The sequence below is a fragment of the Astyanax mexicanus genome, chromosome 16 (genome assembly GCF_023375975.1).
Source record: "Astyanax mexicanus isolate ESR-SI-001 chromosome 16, AstMex3_surface, whole genome shotgun sequence".
Lineage (NCBI taxonomy): Eukaryota > Metazoa > Chordata > Actinopteri > Characiformes > Acestrorhamphidae > Astyanax > Astyanax mexicanus.
Genome location: NC_064423.1, coordinates 15,059,222 through 15,086,957, shown reverse-complemented (window position 1 = coordinate 15,086,957; position 27,736 = coordinate 15,059,222). Strand labels below are relative to the sequence as shown.

At 38.2% G+C, this 27,736-nt stretch overlaps 1 protein-coding gene across 2 annotated transcripts; it reads left to right on the top strand.

The window, feature by feature from the left end:
• Positions 1 to 448: 448 nt before the first annotated feature.
• On the top strand, positions 449 to 26,515 carry nrd1b (nardilysin b (N-arginine dibasic convertase)). 2 transcript variants are annotated; one of them, XM_049465627.1, is made up of 31 exons: positions 449 to 787; positions 3,507 to 3,719; positions 3,828 to 4,074; positions 6,138 to 6,219; positions 7,939 to 8,092; positions 8,234 to 8,307; positions 8,532 to 8,627; positions 9,593 to 9,715; positions 9,844 to 9,901; positions 9,991 to 10,064; positions 10,572 to 10,641; positions 13,726 to 13,803; positions 13,915 to 14,035; positions 14,611 to 14,669; positions 14,768 to 14,822; positions 14,917 to 15,021; positions 15,163 to 15,286; positions 16,250 to 16,336; positions 16,434 to 16,553; positions 16,707 to 16,758; positions 16,867 to 17,017; positions 18,112 to 18,239; positions 18,658 to 18,820; positions 18,957 to 18,988; positions 19,428 to 19,566; positions 20,168 to 20,215; positions 20,314 to 20,366; positions 20,477 to 20,560; positions 21,310 to 21,517; positions 23,841 to 23,930; positions 25,630 to 26,515. In XM_049465627.1, exons 2-31 carry the CDS (start codon positions 3,532 to 3,534, stop codon positions 25,858 to 25,860), a joined length of 3,294 nt encoding a protein of 1,097 aa, XP_049321584.1. In that variant the 5' UTR covers positions 449 to 787; positions 3,507 to 3,531; the 3' UTR covers positions 25,861 to 26,515. The 2 variants fall into 2 exon arrangements, with proteins under 2 accessions (XP_049321584.1, XP_049321585.1); XM_049465628.1 differs by having other exon boundaries at positions 449 to 822.
• The last annotated feature ends 1,221 nt before the right edge of the window (positions 26,516 to 27,736 follow it).

Below are 27,736 nucleotides of genomic sequence, written 5' to 3'. Positions count from 1 at the left end.
TATGCTTGTTATGAAGAAAATGGCCTTAAACCATTGAAACATATTAAAAAATTGAAATACACTGGTGTATATATATATGTGTATATAAATTGTGATTTTGCTTAATTGCTCCCATTAATTTTGGACTCGCTCGCCGGCTCCCTCTAGCTGTTTGCAGCCATTTTTTTGCAGTCAGGTGTTCTGTCGAGTTGTGCTACCCATCGAGATGTGTTCACTTAGCGGCTCTGCGCATGCGTAAAACTCATTTTTACTGTTTTCATGTTTTTTTCTGATCATTTTTTGACTCACCGTCATCGTTTGCTTGAGTGTGTTATAACCGTGTAAAAAGAAATACAATATATAATTAAAAAAAGAGATGTTTTTACATTTTGTATTTTACCTTTAATATATACACACTATGGTAGCATGGTTTGACAAGGTTGCTAAAATAGACGGAACACTGGATTGCTGCTGGATTGGGACACAGCCGGAGCAGCACTAAACTGGGGCAGGTGAACCGGTCGCTTCGCGGCTCGTTTTTGTGCCGCGAACAAGAGACTTTTTTTTTGAGTGTTTTAACTTTAGATCTATTCTGAGACTTCCTTAATGTCCTGGTTACCGAGCAAACGAGTCAACAAAACGAAAACACATTCTCAGCGCTTTATTTAAAAGCGTTTGTCAAAGCCCTAAGAAACAAGAACAGCTCGTGTTCGCTCAACCAATCAGACGCTCGTCTGTTACTGCGTCTGCGTTTCTCAGCCAATCAAATCATCCCGTACTGAGTGGATCCCCGAACACCGGCGCCTGTGTAAGTAAGCGCATCACACACAGGAGCAGAAAGAGGTATGTGTGTGTCTGTTTAAGATAAGATAAGATAAGATAAGATAACGAGGATTCATTAGTGGCGCTTTACGTGTGTTAAAGAAGCTAAATAACTAAAATAACTATTTTATATTTGTGTGTTCACTAACCTGGCGTGCTGTGTTTGTTTTTATTGCCGTTTGAGGACAGTAGGTTAGCTGACTGTAACTAGCTAGCTTACAATATAAGCAGCATTAAATATTTAGAGTTTTGATTAATGTGAGTGTATTCTCAACTGTAAGCTCTGAGATATCCTAACTAAGTGTGTTTCTTACGTTTTATATGTTCCTTATTCTGTCATTAATGCTTTATTTGTTAATTCATACAGGATATTAACTAGTATATGATGTGTATAAAGCAAGAGTTTCCTTATATCTGGACTGAGTATAGTTTATAAACAAATATTGCTTAGTTACTAATATTGTGGTTAGCTACAGATTCAGACGGACTGCAGTTTAATGTAGTTAAAGCTGCAAACTAAAGCAGGAAGCTAATGTTGTGTCTGTCAGAATCTGTTAAGCCAACCTATCTGAGCTGTATATGTTACAGGTTGTCATTAACAGAGCAAAGGATTATTGTTGGGTTTCTAAAAGCATCTTAGTAGAAATAAAATACCATGTAAGTAATTAACTTAAAGTTAGTTTTGTGAAACTGGCCAAAGCAGGTGGATATATCTACTGTATTTACAGTGTGAAACCAGATACACCAACTAGTCCAAGTGCTTGTAGACACTCCTTACACTTCTCAAGATTTCAGCAACTTTATCTTTATAAAAATGCATCTCAAAAAAATAGAATATCATTGAAAGGTTACTTTTATTTCAGTAATTCAAAATGTGAAACTGCAGCCACATGTTGCATCTCATGTTAGGACCGCTAGCTGGTATTTGTCATCAGGATAATGCTCACCAACACACAATAAGAGTTTCACAGGAATGTCCCCGCCAGACTGCATCTCTTCCTTGCCGTTCTGCCGTTGCCAGATTTATTGGCAATCAAGCATTTATTGGACCAGCTGGGACACCAGCTTTGGCAGCGTATGAGTGTGCAGGGTCTACAGGCCCAGCTGCAACTCTCATGGTGCCATATTAAACTGTTTTGCCTCCACAACCAACCCAATCCCATCTTGTATGCAGCTTAGAGCCAACCCTGCAGGCTCCTAGAGCCTCCTTTCATTTCTCAAATAAACATTCCTCTTTAGTCTAATACTGAAATCACTTATGTATGTAATCATTAAATTCATAAAAATTTTCATTAGATTTTAAAATATCCTCCTTGGTGCATCATTTTTTGTCAGTGCGTGTATGTCTATTACATGAGCGCAAATTAATAATTTGAGAAGCTTGTATTTCTCAGTGGGTCCAGACATGTGCAGAACTCCTGTATTTCTTGGACAAATAGCCTCAACAGTCTTAGGAAGGAATATTTGAACTTGCTTAAGCATTTACGGTAATTTTACTTCTGAATGAACATGGATGGGTAGGTGTATGCAAATCTTTTGTGTATGTTTATATGAGCAGTTAAAGTCAGTGTGAAACCCCATGTCCAGGTTGTTTAAAGAGGCTGTGCTTATTATATTCTGTTCTGGCATATGTATTAGGGGTGTCACGATTCTCTAAATCCTCGATTCGATTTTATTTCCGATTTGAGGGTCACGATTCGATTCAATTCTCGATTTTCTTTTTTATTATATATTTACATTTTATTATTTTATGCCTCATAAAATTTAAATAATATATTATTTATTATTATTATTATTATTATTATTATTATTTATTAATATATATATGGTAATGCCATCTAGTGACTTTTTTGGTAGCAACAGTGTGCACTATTAAAACTGCAACGTGCAAAATAAAATAAAAAAATAAAAAAATAGGAACAATTAAAGCCTTAACAAACTGAACTCTATCCTACTATAACAGTTAAACATGAAAAATAAGACTCGGCCCCTGAGAATTACAAGTTTTTTTCTTTAAGAAAGATATATTATTAACTTTATCTGAGAGAAAGTTGTTTTTTTAATTCAATGGAAAGCAACAGGTGTAGTCAATCATAAGTTTAAGATTTTTAATCCACCTCACTGTGATCTATAGTCAGTGTTCTCAAGTCACACTGACACACGCATTTCAGCGAGTTCACACGCTCTCACCTGCGCGCACCCACCCCTCCGTTAGATACAGATACAAAACCTGCGCGCCCAACCCCCGCCCCCCCTCCCCCGTTGGACAGATAAAAAACAGTGATCACACGCCCGCCGACACTCAAAACTTGAGAGCCCTGTCTATATTTCTATAAATCCGTTTTCAGTTTCTCCTCCGTGGTTGAAAGGCAGCTGTCTCTCACACAGCAGAACTGAGGGCGGGGCTGCGCTCATGAGCTCTCTCTATTTACATGAATAGGATGCGCTGTGTTGGTGCTGCCCCATTTGCGTAGCGCGCGCGGGAGGGATCGTCGATTCTCGTTTTGACTTCGATACTCGAGACCATGACCTCATTTCGATCGATTTCGATAAAATATCGAGATCGTGACACCCCTAATATGTATCCATATTGTTTTAGTGTTTTTAGTCACAGAAAATGTTTGCCTTATTTCTTGGATAATTCAACCAACAACTCACTGAAAGATGAAATAATGCAGAGCAACTTTTCTTGTCTGTAATTTCAGTGCTGACGTTCACAAACCTCCAGACATGCCTCAGAAAAATAAATCTAATTTCTCCAGTGGAACAGTTCAAGCAGCTGTGCCTGACAGTGGGGAGCCACCACCAACGCCAGAGCCAAGAGCTTCACTGACCTCTGGGGACAATGTAGAGGCAGCAGAAAAAGAGCTTGAGGACCTGCAGATAATCAAATCACCCAGTGACCCAAAGAAGTACAGGTATGTCCCTTCTTTGTATGATGGATTTGGTTTGCATAAAGTGTCATTAAACTTCTTGTCATACATCAACATGATAAAGTTTAAGGTTCACACTGAACTTTCTTTCAGGTACATTGAGCTCAACAATGGACTGAAAGCACTGCTCATCTCAGACCAGAGCCGAGAGCACAGCACAAATAACTCTGAGCAGCCAGGAACAGAAGAAGCTGAAAAGGATGACAGTGAGGAAGATGAAGAGGAGGGTGGGAGTTCTGAGGAAGAGGAACATGACAGCAGTGAACATGGTGAGGATAGTAAGGGCTCGGATGAGAGCTGTGAAGTAAGGACGAAAAAGAAGGCAAGCTCAGAGAAACAGGTAAGAATCTTGGGAGTCTTTTTTTTCCTCTTCTTTAGGTTTAGACTAGGGCTGGGTATCATTTAAAGATTTTCGATTCCGGTACCGGTTCAATACTTTTAAATTCGAAACAGATACCCAAACAATACTTTTTTGGTACCTTTTTTTATTCTACACATAAATACAAAAAAAACTATATTTATCCTTATAAAATGTATTTATTTAACAGCCAACATGAGTAATCTCACTCTTATACTGTCAACATGAGAGGCTACAATACTTTTGTTAGGGAAAAAAATAACAGCATTACTTTTAAACTACAAATATTTTCCTTAAACATATTGCTGGATGCATTTAAATTATTGAGAGTTCTTTTTAAGAAATATCAGCATTAGATTGGAAAATTTATGTTAGTGGTGTTAAATACTTGGTATGTAACACTGTTGAGCACAGTAGAGAAACTTAGTGTTATTCGCAATAGTGGTCAATGTAACCAGTAACCAGGCAACCCTTCAGGCTACTAGAGCCTTTCAGTTGTAAATTCTGTATTATTGTGAGGGGACAGTAATAATACTGTTAAGTGGTTTAGGTCTGTCACACTAGATCATTTTCCCTGTATTAATATATTTTAGGGTAGAGTGAGCAGAGAGAGAGAGTGAGCAGAGAGAGAGAGTGAGCAGAGAGAGAGAGAGTGAGCAGAGAGAGAGAGAGAGTGAGCAGAGAGAGAGAGAGAGTGAGCAGAGAGAGAGAGAGAGTGAGCAGAGAGAGAGAGAGAGTGAGCAGAGAGAGAGAGAGAGTGAGCAGAGAGAGAGAGAGAGTGAGCAGAGAGAGAGAGAGAGTGAGCAGAGAGAGAGAGAGTGAGCAGAGAGAGAGAGAGTGAGCAGAGAGAGAGAGAGAGAGAGAGAGTGAGCAGAGAGAGAGAGAGAGAGAGAGTGAGCAGAGAGAGAGAGAGAGAGTGAGCAGAGAGAGAGAGAGAGAGTGAGCAGAGAGAGAGAGAGAGAGTGAGCAGAGAGAGAGAGAGAGTGAGCAGAGAGAGAGAGAGAGTGAGCAGAGAGAGAGAGAGAGTGAGCAGAGAGAGAGAGAGAGTGAGCAGAGAGAGAAAGAGAGAGACAGCAGTAATGAGAGCAAACGAGATACACACAGCATGCGTGAGTGAGAAAGAGACAGAGTTTTTACCTCACTATGCGTGCGCTCTCCACGTTTACTAAACTATCGAAAACTGGCACCAAATGTTTTTAGAACTTTCGGCACTCTGTAGTGCTGAGACATTTTGGACAGTACCTTTTTGGTATCAATATTCAATACCCAGACCTAATCCAGACCCATTACTCCTTATTGTGTTCCCCTTATGAAGAGTACTGTAACAGTAATGTAGTGCAATGTAAAATTACATTATCAAATATCAGCATTTTTAGTTTGCTACAGTGCTCTAGATTAAGAAGGAATGGCAGGTTAGGAAACCTGGAAAGCCAAGGTTACTCTGAAGGAACTGCTTGTATGCTCGTAAGACAATGTGTGAATGTGTGAATGGGTCAAAAAGGAGGTGCACAATTCTACTGTGCAATGATGCTTGAAGGAAGAAAAAGGAAACATTACTTCGGCCAAGGCTCCACAATCTTTTGTGTAAGTTTTGACTGTATATGTTTTTTGTGGATGTAACTATTTACACAATTACGAGTCTCTGTTTAGTATAGTTATTCAATACATCAAAGAGGTGTAGCTGAACAGATGCTGTACATTAGAAGTTTAATGTATTATTTTTTAGTGTTTTATAGTTGAGTAGCATAGGGCTGCCTTAATACAAGGACAATATCTGAAATAAAAACCATTGCTTTATAGTGTTTCGATCTAAAACACTATCTGAGGCATCATAATACAGCAATACAGAACAATGCATTGCAGTATGACTCAATATAATACATTTCTCAATATAATTTTATATCTCTGATGATTTTAGTATACTGTAATATATAAATATTAATATAATATTGTTGGTTTCAAGGACAGCTTTACTTTAGATAATGTGATCTGGAGAATGAGATGTCAAAGCAGTATTAGTACACCGCATGTTTTCTCTGTCTCAGTCAGCAGCTGCTCTGTGTATCTGTGTGGGAAGCTTCAGTGATCCTGAGGATCTGCCTGGTCTGGCCCACTTCCTTGAGCACAGTGAGTTGCATGTAATTCTGTAGAAGACTTATTGGGATGTTCAAACACTGACTTCTGACTCTTCAGGTCTTTGCTATCCTTATTTCTGTGGCTGTCATCCTCACATCTCTGCTGCTGGTTTGTTTTCTGAAAAATGACTGAAATAAGAAAAAACAAGTATACTCAAAATTATGCTAGTCTTCTTTAAACTGCAGCAGTGTGAAGGTGTATCTTGTCAAGATCATCGAAGTGACACTGAATTAGTGCCATTAAATTTCGAATATAGTTTGTGTAGTATGTGACATCACCACCTTCACTGTAGCAAACTGGGGTTTGATTCCCTGGTCAGGCAGGTACACACCTCTGCACCAATAGGAGTTCTTGTGTAAGACTCTTCAACTCTTCATTTTTTTTCTGTGTCACATGATTCGCATGTAAGAACCCTGGACAAGAGCATTAGATAAATGATGTAAATGTAAATATACCCAGAGAATGAAGCAGGATTTTATTGTTGACTGAGCAGTACTAGGTCCTTTCCTCTGTATCCTATCATATATCACACAACGTGTTCCTGCTATTGTGCTCTCTCTTCCCATAAAGTAAAACATTTAACTTTTGTCTGAGGTTCTGTTCAGAGTAAGACCTTCACTGGTTACAGCATATGTTTTTCTGATGATGGCTGGGTGAAAGATATTACAGTTTGGTTTGGGAACATAAAATATGATCTGGCTCTGTCCATATCATGCCTGACCATTCAGGAAGCCCGTCCATTTCTGCAGAAGTTAGTTACTGTGCTTTCACCAGGCCTAACAGAGCTACAGTTAGTAATTTTGTCAATTAACCCCTCTTTTCAATCACAATATATATTTTATTGTGTGGCGTTAGCTTCTTGATGAATTAAAATCCAATATGAGTCAGGGTATTCACATAATCCAATTTAGTATCATGTAAAAAAAATAGGGCTGTCAACATTAAAGCCTTAACGCACACAATTTATTCTCAATCAGCGTATTAATTTTATTAACGCTGATTAATTATGCCACATTAAGTTTGACCTCAACTTCTGCTGTAAACTGCATCGCCCCCACCTAACTCATAATTTAATTTTTTTTTACTAAAAAGCTCCAACATGAACAGCACAATGACAGACAAGACATCCCCCAGTGTGTTGTCCAGTTATAACGCTCGGGAGCCAGTCTCATGCTTACACTTTCAGCTCTCACCCAGACTGTGAGCTTTGGGGCAGGAGAAACACGAAGCACATGGAGCAGATAGGACACTTGCTTATTTCTTAGTTCATACCTGAGCTATTGCAGCACCAAAGCACATTTATGATGTAAAAAATAAATAAAAGAAAAGAGCTAGGTCCACTGGTCTATTTGATACAGCACAACACACACTCTGAATCTCTACACTCTCAGTGTAGTAGCTACACACATGCCACACACTTAGCGTAAGAGACCCTTAAAGGGACAGTGCGCACATAACTAAATACTAGCCATTACATATAAGTGGTCACTGACACAAATAATGTAAATATAATTGCTTTTATTTACATTAAAATGCCATAAAAAGAACATGTGCGATTAATAGCAGTTAATCACAGAATTTATTTAGTTTTGTTTATAGCTTCAGGTAGATTTCTGAGGATAGTTGCTTAAGGTGGTTTTCTAAAGATCTTATCCTTTAGAAAATTGACAGAATTGACAGTTTGTTTTAAGATGGACCTCTTTCTCTCAGTGGTGTTCATGGGTAGTGAGAAGTACCCAGCTGAAAATGGTTTTGATGCATTTCTGAAGAAACACGGGGGCAGTGACAATGCTTCTACAGACTGCGAGAGGACCATCTTTCAGTTTGATGTTCAGAGGAAGTACTTCAGAGAGGCTCTGGATAGGTAAGGAGTATCTATAATCAACAAGCTTGTTATGACAGAGTTGTACTACTGGTTTCAGGGCATTCCTGATTGAGTGACTGATTGTCTGATAAGAGTTGTAAAGGAGCTGAGCCTAATGTTGTTTGCTTAATCTCTGCACAGGTGGGCACAGTTCTTCATCTGTCCTCTGATGATAGAGGACGCTATTGACAGGGAGGTGGAAGCTGTTGATAGTGGTCAGTATGTTACCAGCTGCCATAACAAACTTGTTTACAGGAGAATTTCAATAAAATAATTTTATTCTTAGTCATTTTACAGCATTTCTATTGGTCAATTCTTCCTTTATTATGTTCTGACTGAATGTAAAGCACAACTTTCGCCAGAGAAATATAATGGTTTTACATGACCAGTGAAGATATTCCTCTTTTATTTCTAATCTGTAAACATTTTCTCTTTGCAGAATACCAGTTAGCCAGACCGTCAGACTCCCATCGCAAAGAAATGCTTTTTGGAAGCCTTGCAAAGCCCAACCACCCAATGACTAAGTTCTGCTGGGGTGAGATCATATTTGTTTGCACATATTTGATTTGTTGTGTTTCTAGAACACTGGTCTAGAACCATACTTCTGTAGACCTGTAGAACCCAAATTTAATACACGATTCAGCTTCTAAAAGCAGTAATTAGTTAGAATAGGTGAAATGGATTAGGGTTGGAACCAAAGTGTATGGTAAGGGATCTCTCCAGCAGCAGGGTTGGAGACCAGTGAGCCAATAAGTGTTCACTTACTGTAAGTATGCATTCATTGATTAATGTACGTTTATTTATTTAATACACAGTCCGAATGTTATGACCACCTTCTTGTTTCTCTTTAGCCAGCTCTTCTGAGCAGTACTATAATTAAACACGGGTTTCCTGTAACAGATACAGCAGTGCTGCTGGAGTTTTTAAACACCCCAGTTTCACTGCTGGACTGAGAATAATATTCCACCAGCTGGAAATATCCAGCCAAGCCTCTGTCTCTGACTTTTGATCTAAAATGTGGAGCAGCTAGGTAGAGGTATCTAATAGATTGGAAAGTGAAAACAGTGCTTAGTAACTCCAGCAGCACTGCTGTCTGATCATCTGGTACCAGAACAAAACGCACCAAGTAATTAACTCTTGACAAGTTCAGCACAGCTGTGAACTGAAAGCCATTTCCCCATAAAGCTGAGCAAGAGGTGTCTACTTTGAAAAATCAAAAATATAAAACATGTTCTGGTTTGTTTACTAAATAATTCCATTGCTTTATTATTAAGCTACAATGTAGATCATTTTAGATAATACTGTACATACTGTACAAGCTAATAAAATAAATCAAATAGTCACAATCTTTATTGGTATAGAAAGTGGTTTAGTATATTTTATTTACTCACCGCTACATCCATTTTATCCTAAAACTCAAAGCACATTTTAACATAATCATAAAAAATAAATACATAATTAACCAACTTAATGAAGAAAACCATTGTTTTATATGTGCAGGAAATGCCCAAACTCTGAAGCACGAACCAAAGGAAAATAAGATAAATACTTATGAGCGTCTGCGGGAATTCTGGAAGAGATACTACTCTGCACATTACATAACCCTCACTGTTCAATCCAGAGGTAACAGCATTTTCTATCTAATTAATTATTCATTTTGGTAACGATTCCGTTAATTGAAATGAAACTGCTTTGTCAGGTGTTTTAGTGCCATAAGATAATGCTGTTTTCTTGTATCCATCCTTCTGCAGAGACTCTGGACACTTTAGAGGAATGGGTGAGGGAGATCTTCATCAAGGTCCCCAACAAGTGAGCTTGCTTTGAGTATTCGTAGCTTATTTCAACTGCTGCATTGATCTTCATCTAACTGTGTCCTGTTGTCTCATTCCCCTCCTCAGTGGTCAGCCTCGGCCTGATTTTTCAAACCTTCAGGACCCGTTTAATACACCAGATTTCAACAAACTTTACAGAGGTACTGCAACCCATGCAACCCTTAATTTTCTGCATTTATTGTCATTTCTGTCTTTATCCATGTATTTTTCTATGTTTTCCACTCCTCCTTACCAAATAAACCATATGAAATGTGAAGTCAAAATAAAATCTGTCATCGACTGCTGGATTCTGTATTGAGAGCGGTTTATAAACTGTAAAATGGAAAGATCCATTCAGTTCTTTGGACAATTCACTGCCAGACAAACACTTTGTTCTTCCAAAGTCCCTAATTGTGTTTTTAAGGCCCTCAGCCTTCAGTCAATTCACTGCCAGAGCTGCTGCTTTGTTCTTTCAAAGTCCCTGATACTGGTTTAAGACCTTCAGTTTTCAATCAATTCAATGCCAGTGCTGCCTCTTTGTTCTTCTAAAGACCTTGAATGGTTCTTTAAAGTCTGTACTGCCTTCATCTCATGTGTTGCCCCATCTGAGCCCAGTGCTTGTGTGCTGTTTTGGGCCGAGAGCGCTTATATTGTGATGCTTTTTGCAGTGGTTCCTGTGAGAAAAATCCACGCTCTCACCATCAGCTGGGCTTTACCTCCTCAGGACAAACATTACAGGTTAGTGGAAAAAACTGTTGGTCCTTCATTGAGATTGCAGCATAGTTTAGAAGCAACTGGCTAAAATAATTTGAATTAAAAGCTCCTAATCTAGTCAATAAGTACAAATACCCTGGGTGGTGGCATCTGAGAAAATCTGGAATCAAGCTTTGTTTTTAAGACTAGCTTATAAGGTCATAACTGCTTTCTACAAAAAAGATTTTTTTATGATCAGCATTTTGCTTAACATAGTATAATTATCAAAGCCTGCTCATAATACAAAGTAGCAGATATTACAGAATAAAGAACAGGAAAAATAAAGTTACAGTTACAGTATGTATAATCAAGGGCGTAGGAGCAGGTTTGATATTGGGGGGGACACATTTGCCAATATGAACCCAAGCCCACCCTATAGTTTCCTAGAACAACATTTGTGGAAATTACTTTTAATTAAAAGTAAATTATTATTATAAGGTGATTTTACAACCTAAACATGTTACTCCACATTACAGTTACTGTTGTTAGAAAAATTATGCAAGCAATGTCTGAATTATATACATATGACAAAAATTATCAGTTATCACCTAATATTTAAAATAATATATGTATTGGCATGTCAATTCTGTTGTATATTTACATTTTCTCCTGCGCTCTTATTTTTTTTCTACTGAGAGCTCTTCTTAAGATCTTGTCTTTTTATGTAAAAGAATGTAACTTTACGTTTCATAGAGATTTTTATAAACGTCAGGATATGTGGTCTTACTGTGAAATACAAATGAACAGAAGTCACGTTACAGCAGTGTTTCTAAACCCCGTTCTTACATATTCTACTGCATATTAACACTGTTCTGCATATGCTCCAGCTTCCTCTGGTGGATATACATGATTCATTTAGGCTCCATAGGGGGCTAAAGGATTTTAACAGGTAAACTCAGTAAATGACTGTTTATTAACTGATCAGCTGGATCAGGTGGAAAACACTAGTTTGGGGCAGTGATCAGGGTTAAAAAACTGCTTTAAACTACAAACATAAAGTACTGTACTAAATTCTGGCGATCATCTACATCCAGCTTCTAGATAACTAGTTAGTTAAATTCATTTTCGTTAATTATAGCTCACAGTAAGTCCTGTAATCCTAAATGAATAAACAGTTTGAAAATTAAAGTGATTAGCTGATCAGGTACAGGGAAACATTACATATATATTTTATTTTTTTTTCTTTAACCTTGACTCCCAATCTAGCTAATTCCAAAGTTAAGCTAACTCACTCACACAGCTGCAGTTTATTAATCACAGTGAGTTTTAATCTGTGTGTTTTGATTCAGAGACGTGTATTTTTATCCAGCTATCAGAAACATATCATCACAGTTTACGTGGTTAGCCTATCGTTACCTTTCTGTTAGAAAAATCTCTGTATATCCATATCTGTTTTAAAATCAGCTGAAGCTGCTGCAGCCCGGTCCCGCTGCTAAATCTCACAGCAAGGGGGCGGGGCTTCCCCAACAGCACACCGCCTGTCCTCTGCGAGCCGCAAAACCAGCAAGCTGATTGGCTGTTTCTACTGAGAGGCGGGACTTAATACCTGAACCGGCTCCGTGATTGGTCCGGTCTGTCTCCTCATTAATATTACAGCTGACCTGAGCGAACTGATATCATTTTGGGGGGGGACAAATCCACCTGTTTCTAATATTGGGTGGGACATGTCCCACCCATCCCCCCCGGTTCCTACGCCTATGTGTATAATTATATCCAAATTCCAATAACAAATAACAAGGATGCACAAATAAAAATACAGGGGGGGGGTTATATATTGCAACTACCTTAACAAAGATGATTAATTATTTGGACTTTATTTGGGATTTACTAAGTCTAAACCAATATGATCCATGCGGCCCTATCAGCCTTAAAGACAGTCCTTCATAGGAGGCCACTCTATTTAATACCATTCGTAAACTCGTACCATTCACTTCAGTGTCTCAATTGAAGCTTCCTGCCTGCTATAAGAGCCGTCTGGGTCCAATCACAGTCATAAGCCCTATCCGGACAGGATTACTTTTTCAATGGGACGTCTGTGAAAAATATTTCCCCCATTTTTTCTTGGAGATAAAACTATTGCATCCAAACTGCAATAAAAAAAAAAACAGGGGGAACAGTGAGTTTTTTTGGCTTTCTCAGTCACGACATTGTGTTCAGTAGCTCCTCCATTTCCACTCGCTGTCGTGTTTACGTGGATCTCTGTGGAAACGCCCAAAGTGTAATTACACGTGAGGAGATGAAACTCCGATATGTGACTCCAGACAGAACTAAACTTACCGGAGGACCACAGAGTTCAGCGTAAAAACAGTAGATAATTCAGCCTGTAATTTTCTCAGAGGACGTCTGAGAAAAACACATACATGGTCGTTGCTGACAGGAATAAAATCAAAGAGGACCCCCCATAAAAGAGAAAAACACCCCAAGACCCCTTGAGGACCTAATCCTGTCCAGATAGAGCTATTGTATATTTAATAATTCTAATATTTTTAATCTGTATAAGCCTAATTCTAAGTTCTCTGGACATTTTAAAAATTGCTTTAAATATATATAATCAGTGAATGTAACATTTAGATCTTTTTGCTATGCTGGTTTTAGTGAACAGGGTTTAATAAACTTCTCTATAAACTGTAATAAAATTCATATTTATGAAGTCCTCTTCATATAGATCCTCCACCACATTCATGCTATGCAGTAACCAAACCTTCCACAGAAATGGAGACTTACCAATACATAAAGAATGGACTGAGATCAAACTGCTTTGAAAATTAAATATTTTTAGGACTTTTTACTTTTTTATATTTACCTGCATGTATTAGATTGTTACAGAGTTTTTACAATAACAAATCTCTTATTGCTAAGGGGTATAACATTTAAATCAATGCTTTAATATGCTTTTGGCCTTCTTGGCAAAAAAAATATGTAATATATTTTTTAATATACATTTTTTTATAGTTTACCTCTCATTCTTTTTTTAATATAGTTACAGTCTTTCTCCTCAGTGTCCTTCACACCATAGCCATAAAACACCTGTAAATTAACTGTAGGTCTGTTTTTCTGTCTGTTATACAGAGTCAAGCCTTTGCACTACATATCCTGGCTGATTGGCCACGAGGGTGCTGGCAGTATTCTCTCCGTGCTCAGAAAGAAGTGAGTTCACTGCAGTGCTTTATTCAATATGGATTAGATTTATTGTGTTATGTATTTAGAATCCATTTGTCTTCTGAGCAAATCTGACACTTGTTTTATGTGTGTGTGTAGGTGTTGGGCTCTGGCTCTGTTTGGAGGAAATAGTGAGACAGGTTTTGACCAGAACACCACCTACTCCATCTTCAGCATTTCCATCACCCTGACTGATGAGGGTTACCAGAACGTCTCCCAGGTCAGAGAACCCTCAGAAACCTCATTTACATCTGGTCACTGAATGTGTTGAGTACAAAGATTATGTATGGATAAAGTCACATAAAAATGCAAGTGTGAAACACCCAAGACACGTTTAAAACACTAATTTAGAAGTCTGAGCCGAGTGGTCGAGCGGACAAAAGCACTGCCACTATGATTGGGAGATCGCCGGTTTGAATCCCGTTCATGTAGCTTGCTTTTAGCTGCCGGTGGGTAGATGGCACTCTTATTGTCCTCATCACTCTAGGTGGTGGTGTCGGTTAGCATGAGTGGGTTGAGTAATTGGCCTTGTAAAATGGGGAGAAAATGGGACAGAAATTAGAAATAAAATAAAAAAATCACTCAAAACACTCCAGGAAACAGTAGTACCCTTCTTTCTCTACATTTTAAAATGTAAATGCATGTGGCTAAAATCTTATCCAATCCAATCCCATCCAAATGCTAATCTCATGAAGTGACCAGGTGTGGAGATATTTTATATTGTCTCTCAGGTTCTCCAGTTTGATGCACTTTGCTATAATGGTTGAATGGGTTTGAATGTTTGTTCTTGTGTAGATCGTCCACTTGGTGTTCCAATACCTAAAGATGCTTCAGAAACTTGGAACCCAGCAGAGGTAGACTTCACTCTTGTTCAAACAAGCTTAGTGTATAATGTCATACACAGCTCTTTCTAAAATGTGCTTCTTTCCTCCAACATTGTGATGTGTTTTAGGATTTATGAAGAAATCCAGAAAATCGAAGCCAATGAGTTTCATTATCAAGAACAGGTACGTTGGATTCTTTTACTTTTTGAAATTATCAAAACATTGAAAAAGATAAAACGATGATATGACAGATTTGTCACAATGCCATTTGTAACAGACGGATCCAATTGAGTTTGTGGAGACAATCTGTGAGAACATGCAGCTGTTCCCAAAGGAGGACTTCCTGTGTGGACACCAGCTCATGTTTGAATACAACCCAGAGGTATGCTTATAACTGACACATATTTACACTATACAGTGTGTCCAGAAGTTTACGGACCCATTCTGTATTCGGTTACCTTAATTTATGCCCATTGCTAAAAAGACATCTTTATCATTGTGTTATACCTGTGTGTGTCTGTAGGTGATCTCGCCTGCCCTAGCACTGCTGACTCCTGAGAGAGCGAACCTGCTGCTGCTGTCTCCGGAGCACGAGGGACGCTGCTTACTCAAGGAGAAATGGTTTGGCACTCAGTACAGCATGGAAGGTGGGGACCATTATACATCTATATAAACATTCATTATTAAATTATTAGTGTTTGTGGTCTCTTATCCTGTGCATTCATCATTAATAAATAATTTCACCTAAAAGGAAGTGTGGAATTGCAGTGCTATGTGGAGGGAAGATATAGGGTTACAAGAAACAACAATTGATTAAAATATAGACTGATATGGGCAGTGTTTCTTCAGCTACACCTATAGAAGTAGTAACACGTGGAATACATGGAAAAATAATGCATACAACATGACATACAGTATGTATCGCTATTTGAGGGGTATCTTAAGGTATTTAATGGTGTCTTGCAATAATCTATCCCCCTTATTTTATACAAAATAAAAATCTAGGTAAGTTGTTTACAAAATAGACAAACATTTATCTATTTTTTTTGTTTTACAGAATCTTTTGAACATTTATTTATACTAAATATAGCTTTACTATTTTTGTATTAATTACATTAAATTAAAGTATTTTAAGTGCGACTTAGTATGTTCTTGAAATGGAAAAAAAAACTGTGTTTTTGTCATTGCCTAGAAAAATTGTTATTGCAGAACTACTCTGAAATATTGTGGTATATATTTGAACTGATTAGTTCTAGATAGCATATTTTAGAATCAGTTTCCTCAAATGTTGTGACTAATTTTTAAACCCTAGGAAATGAATCTGTGACCTCCCAATACCAGAGTCAATCTGCTTTTAGTTTTTAAATCTATACCATGTTTTAGACCATCCTTGCTGATATCCCTGGCATCCCATTGTACAAATAATTCATTAATAAAAGTAGTAAACAATAAAGGCCCTTTTGTACATTTGTGCTTACTCTTAAGAAGCTTTTATTTGTATCTCTCTGTAAAGCGGCTTTATGACCATGTTTGTTGTAAAAATCACTTTATATATAAAACTGAACTTAATGTTATTGAAGTAATCATCACACTGATTATTCCTGTTCCAGATATTCCTCATGAGTGGAGTGATCAGTGGGCTGGAGATTTCCCTCTCAATCCCAGCCTTCATCTCCCAGCAGAGAACAAATTCATAGGTGTGGTCTGGTGGTGGTCTTTAATTAGCTTTTGAAGCTCGTATCTGTTTATGGCTCACTCTGCTTCTATGTAAGTATGTATGTATGTGTGTTATAGCCACTGACTTCACCCTGAAAACACCAGACTGCCCCCAAACTGAATTCCCTGTCAAAATTATCGACAACAGCAGAGGGCGACTGTGGTTTAAGAAGGACAACAAGTTCAAAATACCAAAAGGTAAGTGTGTATATGAGCTAACCACATCTCAGCTAAATGGAGTTTTACTGTAAGAAAAACAAAACTTCAAATCACTGGTACATTTAAAAAAAATTAAACAGTAGAAAAAGACAAAGAATTTCTCGTTATTAATCTCTTTTTCTCCCCCTACAGCGTACATCCGCTTTAACTTGCTGACTCCACTTATACAGGAATCTCCTGAAAAGTGAGTGACCTGTGAACTTTCATACTCTCATACTAACTTCATACTTTCATAACTGCATCCTGACTGATCTAATTGTTCTGTATATTTAAAATGTTGTGTCTTATAAAGCCTGGTCCTGTTTGACATCTTTGTGAACGTCCTGGCCCACAATCTGGCTGAGCCTCTTTATGATGCTGATGTTGCCCAGCTGGAGTACAAACTGGTCCCTGGAGATCACGGCCTGGTCATACGACTCAAAGGCTTTAACCATAAACTGCCTGTGAGTATTAACACATCACAGCATATTATAACATTTGTAATTATATATATAATATCTTATATATATATATATATATATATATATATATATATATATATATATATATATATATATATATATATATATATATATATATTTAAAAAAAAACTGTGAGAGCATGCCAAACCAATATAGAAGTGACTGATAGTGGCTGACAGGTCTCAAACTCCAAAAAGGTTAATATTAATCAATTCAAAAGGTTTTAAGTATCATTCCAAATGAGTACAATTACACAGTGGAGGGAAATTACCTTCCTCCAGGACCATAGGATTACAGCTGTGTTGTTTTAAATTTTTCGATAGTGGTATCAGTACTGTGCCTTGAATTCGATAAAGATAAGCAAACGATATTTTTTTCTATAACTTTTTCTAAATGAAACCAAAATATACAAAAAATCGATAATTATTCTCACACAATTTTATTACATTTATTTAACAGATGACGTGAGTAATCTCATTCTCATTTTGTCCCCATGAGAGACTATTGTTTCCTCCAACAAGATACAAAAGTATAATAAACATTTTTGTGGCGCTTTGTTAAGAATTAAACAAGTTATTTTTAAGAAATATCAGCATTAGATCAGCTAAATTAAAAATAAATATTTATAGTAGTGGTGTTTATAATGACCTAAAATTTAATTTAAATCATGTTTATTTTTGTAAATGCTGCCAGTTCTGTGTATTATTGTGAGGGTGACAGTAATAATAGTGTGTTTTTTAGGTCCTTACCTTTTTTTTTTTTTTTTTTTTTAACTTTATTATAATTTAGCGAGAGAGAACGAATGAGAGCAAGCGAGCGATAGACAGTGCAAGCACCTAAGGAATTTTATTGTGAACAACTTAAATGATCTGTGTTTTTATGCACGCTTTCCACATTTGGTGCATTTATGTGTATTTTATGCAAAATAATATTTTTTTGTTTGTTTTTTGTTTTGTAGTACCGAGCTGTACGTAGCTGCCTTTTTGGTATTAAATTTCGATACCCAGCCCTACATGGGACAACATCTCAGTACTGACTCTTTACAAAAGAACTGTGTTCCTTTTGTATCTCCTCAGTTGCTGCTGAACCTGATTGTGGACTACCTGGCCGACTTCACTGCAGCTCCTGATGTGTTTAGCATGTTTGCTGAACAGCTGAAGAAGACTTACTTCAACATCCTCATCAAACCGGAGAGACTGGGAAAGTATGTGTGCTTTAATAACCAATATAACATTGTTGCTCTCAGCTGTTAGCTTTAGTTTATGGCTCTACTCTTGATGTAGCTTGTTGGCCTCTACAATAAATGTACTGTAGAGGTCTATACAATAGATTTTAATGATTAGCTTGAGCAGGTGTACTGTATTTTATTATCCGTATTTTATGTTCTATTGTGGTTGGATAACACCACTGCATGCCTGTGAGCTACCACACCAAGTGGAAGACTGTGATTCAATTTCCATGACTCGTATCACTACATTGGCTCATCTCTGTTATGTGAATATCCTTGTTAGCACTCTGGATAAAAGTATCAGCTCAAAATAGAAATATTTCTATGATGTTCTTTGTCATCCTCTGGTTCTAGAGGTTTTTAAACTTGCTCACTGGTTTCTCTTCTGCCACAGAGATGTGCGTCTGCAGATTCTAGAGCATTGCCGCTGGTCGGTCATCCAGAAGTACGAGGCCATCATGAAGAACCTCACTGTGGATGATCTTATGCAGTTTGTTACTAAATTCAAGGCCAAGATGTTTGTGGAAGGGCTTGTGCAGGGGAACTTCACCAGTGCTGTGAGTCTCTTCTAACTCTGGATTAATATCTCCGCATGTTTGAGATCAGAAGGCTCCACTTTGGAGTGATCTTATTTCTGTTGTTCTATAGAACTCTGTTTATGGTATCATCACTGTGGTGTTTCCATCTCTGTAGGAATCCAAAGAGTTCCTGGAGTATTTTGTTGAGTAAGTTCTGATTTTTTTATTATGCTACTGTATGTCTTTGTAGTTTGCATACAGATATGTGGTTTTAAGTTTCAGTTTAATTCTTTACCTAAATAAATAGACCTTAACATGCAACTTGTGTAAGAATATGTAAAAACAAGTACAAACATACCGGTATACTGAAGAACTTCACTGGTATATGGGTGTGTATACAACACCAACTTCCCAAAAGTCATGGAGTAGCAGTACGTAACCTCATTTACTACCTTAGGGAATAGCTTAGGGACTCCCACACTGGTATAAGTTGTGAGGTTGTATTTTGTATGAGTGTTCAGCATGTCATAGTAAAAACTATAGAGTAAAAGCTCTAATTCCCAAATTTTCTGTTTTATTCTGCAAGACTAGGTTCCCTGTCTGCATATTGGTTTGTTCTGATCCTGTTTGGTTTTTTATTTTGTAGGAGACTTCAGTTTAAGCCTCTGGAGGCTGAACCTCCTGTTCTCTTTCGTGTGGTGGAACTCCCACAGAAGCATCACCTGTGTAAAGTCCAGTCCCTCAACAAAAGCGACGCCAACTCTGAGGTCACCGTTTATTATCAGGTATTCCTCATGCCAATCATGACTTCATTAGACCTTCTGAGAAGTGTTGATCTACACCAGTTTTTGTTTCAGCCCTGGTCCTGGAGGCCCCTTGCCCTGCACATTTTAGTGGATTTACTGTTTTAACACACTCACTGACATTCTTTAATCAAGGACTATTTAATTTAGGGCTATTTAATTATCTGATAAGTGAAATCAGGTGTGTTGGGAGATGTAATTGTACATATACCTTGTACTATCACATGTGCTCTCACATATAATATCAAGGGTAATATGTAAAGCGGAGCCCACCATCTTTTGGTCATGAAAATTATGCAGTTTTGGTCATATTGCCCAGCACTAATTTATATCACTGTATTTTGCAAGATTCTGACAGATTATTATTTATTTATAGTTTTTGACTGGTTGACTGTGGGAATAAACATTTACTACACCTTCAGTCTTTAAAACTGGACTTTAAATCCAGTTATCTTTCAGACCTTATACCATTACACAACCTCCTCCTGAATGATGAGGTAATAGAATAAAGTGCTTAGTGATGCCCTAAATTTTACTTAAGTAAATGAATTTTCTTTGTTTTTTTTTTTTCTTCTCTTCACAGTCTGGGCTCAAGAACCTTCGAGAGCACACGCTGATGGAGCTGCTAGTGGTAAGAGTTCATAACCGTGATTCATTGTGTGACTGCATGAGTTTCAGAAATGTTTATATTATTAATGCGGGCATGCTGTTCTTGTTTTTGTCGGCCAGATGCACATGGAGGAACCCTGCTTTGATTTTCTGAGGACTAAAGAAACTCTGGGGTATGCTGAGGTTAATGTGTTCATTATAATGTCTTCTCTAACTGTCGGAGTGTCCTTGAATGGTGACTGCTGATGGAAGTGGATGGATGTTCTTTCTTCTAATCCTACAGGTATCAGGTGTACCCCACCTGCAGAAACACCTCCGGTGTCCTTGGCTTCTCAGTTACTGTAGAGACTCAGGCGACAAAGTTCAGGTAGGTTTTTGGCTGCTACCTTTTATAGAAGGGATATTAATGTCAGTCTTTACTCTTCTTAAATTCACTGAAGTGTAGATACGATAGAGGTCAGTAGGCCTGTCACAATAACCGTTCTTTAATGAACGATAAATTGTCCCAGGATTTATCGCAATAAACAGTTTTTTTCTGTATGTGTTAATGTGCATGTACATATATATTTACACATACATCATTGTTATCCCATTTTCCCCCCAATTTACAAGGCCAATTACCCAACCCTCTCATTAGGACTCCCTCTTATCACTAGTGATGGCCCAACATCAGGAGGATGAAGACTAGCACATACCTCCTTTGATACATGTGAAAGGAGTGGGGGTAGCGCAATAGTAACGCAATAGTTAGTTTTACTGGTAACTAGTTACTTTTATAGTGGAGTAACTCAGTAACTCAGTTACTTTTTGGAGAAGTAACTAGTAATTATAACTAATTACTTTTTCAAAGTGCCGTACCCAACACTGGTCTTAGATCATTTGGAAATTTCAGTTGCCTTTGTCATGTGAACACTTCATGACTTGTGACTAGAAAGATATTGTACAGAATCCCATTATATTAATGTATGGTAAAGTTGAGAATGTTTTCCCCCTTTAAAACATCAGTAACAAATCAGTCACTACATGAAAATCAATATATACTATATAAACGGTCATATGTCTCAAGACTTCTTTAATAATGCATTTAATGTTGTTTCATCTGCTTGGATTTCACAGCACAGACTTTGTGGAGAATAAGATTGAAGAGTTCCTGGTGAACTTTGGAGAGAAGCTGACCAACCTGACAGATGAAGCGTATCAGGCACAGGTCACTGCTCTGATCAAGCTGAAGGAGTGTGAGGACACACACCTCGGGGAGGAGGTAGACAGGAGCTGGTTTGAGGTGGTGACTGAGCAGTATGTGTTTGATCGACTCAGCAAAGAGGTGAGAAAATGCATTAAATATGGTCACTGGTGATTTAAGAAGAAACCCTGTACAGCAGTGATATAAATTAATAGTGTGTATTAATTTATGTAAATGTTACACACTGTAAAAAAAAAAATAGGTGCTACACTAGGTTCCTTAACTGAAGCTTTAAAAGAGTGATTTTTTTTTGTAAAGAACCATTTGCGAAAAGGGATGTGTGAGTGAAGACACCCAGACTAAACTTTTACAATTAACTATTGCTTTAAGGAATCAGAACTTCCAGAACCCCTTTAAAAAAGTGGGAACTTTGTTAGTGAAACTGCAGATCATTAGTATTAATCATTAGTAACTACCGTATTTTTCGGGCTATAAGGCGCACTTAAAATACTTATTTTTTCCCAAAAATCGTCATTGCGCCTTATAATGCAGTGCGCCTTGTGTATGGATTTTGCTTGTGTTTACTGACCTCGATTTTATGTGGTACACGGCGCTCTGTTGTGCAGAATTCCTCACCCACGCCAGAAAAAGATCCCCCTCTTGGGCTAGCGCGCGGTTACCTTTGACTGCCGTACTGCCTCTCGGCTGTGGCTCAGGGTAGCTAGTTTCCACTGTAGCTCCGTGGCCAGAACAAGGTGCCGGTAAACTTTCCTTTCCACCCGTTCTGGGGTAATAGCACAAACTGTTTCTTTTTAGCGCCCACTTCTAAGTAAAGTTAACCTCTTAACACGCGCTGGCCCACCGGCGGGCCAGAAATATTTAATATTTCATAACTGGCTGTGTTTCTGAATAGTTATGAACAGTTACAGGTTCAATATAGACATCCAATATACCATTTTAAAGCTTAGAATCTCTGCTTTTGAGCTATTTAGCCTATTTAGCGGAATATCCTTTCAGAAAATAAACATTTAGAGCGAAGTATGCCTTGGTTATGATTTTAATAATTCATAACTCTCATATTTGCGTTTATCGTTCGTCCATATTTCATCGAATGCGGTCATGTCATACACCATTCGAACCGTCTGGCTCTCCGGATTCCAGAACTGTGCTTTTACTGTAGGATGTATGTTTCATGAATTAGAGCTGCGTCAGAGCGCATGTTTCCAGTAATAAAAGGCTCTCCTTTTTTCCTGGGGTAAGCTCCGGTCACTGCCGCCACCCCCCGAACACACACCCGCGCTCAGCCACAGGTCCTACCTTCAAAACGCGTCCAGACTAAAGAGAATCCATCAATCCAGTCTCCTGTAATCCACAGTTATATCCAAACAGCGCTGGAAATCACTTCATCCAGAAATGAAACTTATCCAATCTTTATCTCTGTTTTAAAACCGTTTTATTCACCGAATTCGGCACAACACGCTATTACAGTCAGAAGCCTCGCGGAGTAATACGTACTTGCTGTGCTTCAACATAATATTATGGTCTGTCGGAGCGTTGCGGCTACCGTTGTCAGGAGCGTCGCGGAGTAATACGTACTTGCTGTGCTTCAACATAATATTATGGTCTGTCGGAGCGTTGCGGCTACCGTTGTCAGGAGCGTCGCGGAGTAATACGGTACTTGCTGTGCTTCAACATAGTAATATTATGGTCTGTCGGAGCGTTACGGCTACCGTTGTCAGGAGCGTCGCGGAGTAATACGGATGGTCTGTCAGAGCGTTACGGCTACCGTTGTCAGGAGCGTAGCGGAGTAATACTAACTGTGCTTCAACATAGTCTTACGGTGTGTGTGTAAGGACCGTGAAATGGCTCCAGTTAAGAGACATGCTTAAGAGACATTTAGTGCGCCTTATAATCCAGTGCGCCTTGTGTATGGACTAACACTAAAAATAGACGTTCACTCATCGTGCGCCTTATAATACGGTGCGCCTTATAGTCCGAAAAATACGGTAATTGATTTAACCGTTGCCAAGTCCTGCTGGAAAATAAAATCCGCATCCCCATGAAAGTTGTCAGCAGAGGGAAGCATAAATTGATGTAGGATTTTCTGTAAAACACTGCACTGATTTTGGACTTGATGGACACCAGCAAATGACATGGGTCTTCTTTTTATGGAGATGTGGATTTCATTTTCCAGCAGGACTTGGCACCAGTTGGTCGTATATAATATTCAAATTTTCTGAGACACTGATTTTTGGGTTTTCGTTGGCTGTAAGCCATAATCAACAATAAAAGAAATAAGCGCTCAAAATAGATCTCTCTATGTGTAAAACATCTATATTATATAGAAGTTTCTCATTTTAAAATTAATTACTTAAATAAACCAACTTTTCAATTGTACACAGTAACTAATGATTCATGTTTTATTGATGTTCTTACAGTGCATGTTTTTTTTCTGGATTGACAGATTGAAGCTCTGAAGCAGATGACCAAAGCAGAGCTGCTGTCTTGGTTCATGGGGCACCGAGGTGCAGAGGGCAGGAAGCTCAGCGTTCATGTATGTACAGTACAAGGCTACATCAAGATTAATGAAACATTTTGGTACATTTGTTTTTTTTGCAGACAAACGACCACTTTACTATATGATTAAACATCTTTATTATTTATGTTAAATGTCACAGCTCTTTGGCTGGCTCCTGTAGTCTCCTAAATGTGCTGAAGGAATAAAATTAACCTGACCTGACATGAGTGTACAAGGTGAGAGAGAGACAGTGAGAGGAAATATTTATGTATGAGAAATGAGGGGCAGGCAGGTGTGTTGTACAGGCTAGTGAGCTGAAAACAGAAATTTAAAAAGAATACAACAAGAGATTGGCCAGAGAACAACCTAATAAACTATAAATAAGCATAAAAAAGCTAGTAATACCGTTTCTCGCACTATAAGGCTAATCGGATTATAAGGTGTACTATCAATGAACTTCTGTTTTCTGGTCTCTTTTCATACTTAAGGCGCACTGGATTGGAAGGCGCATTTAAACAGACACTATAAGGAACTTCTAATTCAGTAAAAAAGACATTGTTTTAAAGTCAAAAAGGCACTCAATGTTAGTCTACACAGATTTCTCTCCGGAAAACTGTTTCTTTGGCTGACTAAAGCGCTTCAGTTTATTTACATTAAGCTTAGATTAACGAATTTCTCCAGCACTAAAGCTGGCGCATTAGCATTAGTGGCTAATGCCGCCCGACAGTGCTACATTGTAGAAGCTTCAGTGTTCTGGTAAGCAGGGCGATATTAACTAGCGGTTCGCCCCACGTAGCTTTTTTTCAACACGACAAACGTGCAGGCTACAGTCCGATATACTAACTTCTGAATGGGGGAATAGCGGCTAATGCTAATGCTACTCCGGTCTCGGTGCTGGAGAGCTAAACTAAAACTCCTGTATAATGCTGCACTTTAGCCGAGGGGAAAATTAAAGGATTGTAAGTGCGCCTTATGGTGTGAAAGGTACAGTCTGTCTCTGTAGCTAGCTAGCTTGTTATACAGCAGCAGTTACTAAGACTGCTGTGTTTTTAACATTAAACAGAAAACAATTTGAACAAGTAGCTAGCCTATATTTAATATCAGCTCCCTTTTACCAAGGAATTAGGGGAGTATGGTGATGATAAATGATTAGCTAAGTTCAGGACATTTAAGTTTAGGTCAAAGTCAGTGAGCATGCTTGCTGAACTTAACCATTTTTGCCATCACAAAAGCTTGGAAGGGTGACATTTGAAATAGGAGTATGGCTACAAATAAAAAAATGGGATTTTGCCCATGTCTGCAAGAAGTTGGCTTTTAAAAATCAGCTCTTTTGTTACCTTTTTTTTTTCCTAATGAAGATTAGCACATGCCTCCTCCAATATATGTGAAGTCAGCCACCGCCTCTTTTCTAACTGCTGCTGATGCAGCATTGCCGAGTAGCATCACAGCGTTCTCGGAGGAAAGCGCAGCGACTCTGTTCTGATACATCAGCTCAGAGACATCAGCTTGTGCTGATCATCACCCATTGGAGTGATGAGGGGAAAGAGCACCATCTTTCAGGGCTCTGTCAGCTGATGGCAAGCTGCATGAACCGGTTTTCGAACCAGCGATTCCCTGATCGTAGTGGCAGCTCCTTAGACTGCTGGACTCTGAGCCCCTTCTGTTATCATTTTTAATGTGTGTGTGTGTCAGTTTGTCTGCCTCTGATTTTAGTCGCCGACTTTACTCCTACCAGGTTGTTGGTTTCGGTAAAGAGGAGAACAACCAGCCTGAAGATGTCCAGACCTGTCTTAATCCAGCAGAGAAAACCGAAGGCACTCCAGCCAAGTCTTCCTCATACGGAGAGGTGTCCAAACTCACCTTCCTGCCGCCCACGTCAGCCCTCGCTGGAGCCACCATGATCACCGACATCCGCGCTTTCACCTCCTCCCTCACGCTCCACCCTTACCACAAGATCCTCAGCTAGAGTAGGACTGTTTTTATCAGTCAGAGAAGAACTCAGGAAACCCTGCTCTGATGTACTCGCTCAAAGGGCTACCTCATATTTGAAGAACTGTGCAAGAATTCTCTTTTCTTCTTTCTATTTAGTCCTGTAAAGAAGTGGTCACCAACTCCAACAAGGTAAAGGAGGTCATATCGGTCCTGGTGGTCCTAGTCCTTAAGGTTCTAGTCCTGGAGTGGAACAGTGGAACTTCAGTATACAAGGGGTTCAAATAAGTATTAAAAAAATAACAGTGCTATACTGTGATGAGGGTTGTTATATATACATATCATAAAGGAACTGAGATGCAACATTGTTACTTTGAATGAATACCCTGCAGAAATCAAACACCAGGTTACTGAATAATAATAAAATGATGTCAGTACTGTCTGAATGTATGCAGAATGCCACTCATTACAATTATGAGTTGTTGCTTATGCAGGATATTTTACCTTGAACTCTGTTTTGAAGACGAATAAGCAGACAGTGTTCTCATGTTCTTATCACTGTAGAAGATAAGTGCAGGTCAGCAGTGCAAGCCTTACCTCTACTTTAACTGCTGTGGTGGTGTCTAGCATGTTTTAATTGTGTGTTTATTAATCAAGTGTACATATTTAATAAATGTGTGACTGAGGACTGAGCCTGTGTGCTGCTGGGTATTTGTGCCTGGATTAAAGTGGGAATAAACTGATTTAAAACAGAGATATATTGATAGTCTTGCAGTAGTTAAAAACTGACAGACTTTTCAGGGCATCAGCTGACAGCCTAAATTATTTCTTTCACTGATAATTTAAAGCTGTAAATATAAAAAAAAGTAAACACACCAGGTACAATGATTTTTTTAAGGCAGGTCAAACACAGGTCAGTTGTCCATCTGTTAGTCTAATATTATGCAACCTACTATCAACATAGCTGTTCATTTAAGCTCACAGGCACTTGAGCCCCCTAAACTATCCATCGTTTTGGGAGCTGTTTCCATTTTCCTCCTTTTTGCATCTCGCAGTCCGGCCTGTGATCTTTCTTCAAACACAGAGACCTCTAGAGCATCCTCATTCTACAAGAGACAAAAAAATAAAAAATAAACCAAAGAACTCTAGACCTTCAGTTGTTTAAATACGGAGTACAAAAAAATACACTTTACTATTAAACCCTGACCTGCAGCAAACAGTAATGATTCAGTAATGCTAGCGTCTTTACTGCATAAAACATGTTTACTGTAGACAGCTAGAAATGTATAGATGTATTTTAAGTATTTTATTGTACTTTCTAAAATGACAGTAATACCCTGGCTCAGTAGTTAGTTAGATTGATTTTTATTTTTTTTAGCTCCATTTACCCCCATTCATTTTGCACTCACTGGCGGGCTCCCAATAATTTTCTGCTATAATAGGTATGTAGGGATGTAGTGGGTATAGGCTCTTATGAAGGACGAAAAATGACATAAGTATAAATGGACATAGAAATAAATAAATATTTAAATAAATAAATACACGCATAAGTAATTGTATAAGTAAATCAAATACATTTTTTATTTATTTATATATGTATTTATTAATTTATTTATATGTGCATTAATTTATTTATACTCATGTAATTTTTTTGTCCTCCATAGGCTCTTCATAAACCGGCTCTGGATAAACCTGTGGTGAATTCTCTTTGGAGAGAGAGTGTTCTGTGCATGCTTTTCCACTGTCACTGATACTGACTAGATAAAGACCACATTTCAAAATTGAAAAGAATCAGTTGTTTTGTTCTATAAACTACTGACGACATGAATTCTCCTAAATGTTGTAATTTAGAGCATTTATTTGCACAAAATGACAAAGTTATGCAGAGCTTTCAGACCTCAAATAATGCAAAG

What these genes read in the sequence shown, in the direction of transcription:
- nrd1b (XM_049465627.1), top strand. Translation starts at nt 3,532, where the DNA reads ATGCCTCAGAAAAATAAATCTAATTTCTCCAGTGGAACAGTTCAAGCA. An exon ending in AGTTTCATTATCAAGAACAG is followed by an intron (nt 14,823 to 14,916) that starts GTACGTTGGATT and finishes CATTTGTAACAG; the next exon opens with ACGGATCCAATTGAGTTTGT. An exon ending in TGTTTGAATACAACCCAGAG is followed by an intron (nt 15,022 to 15,162) that starts GTATGCTTATAA and finishes GTGTGTCTGTAG; the next exon opens with GTGATCTCGCCTGCCCTAGC.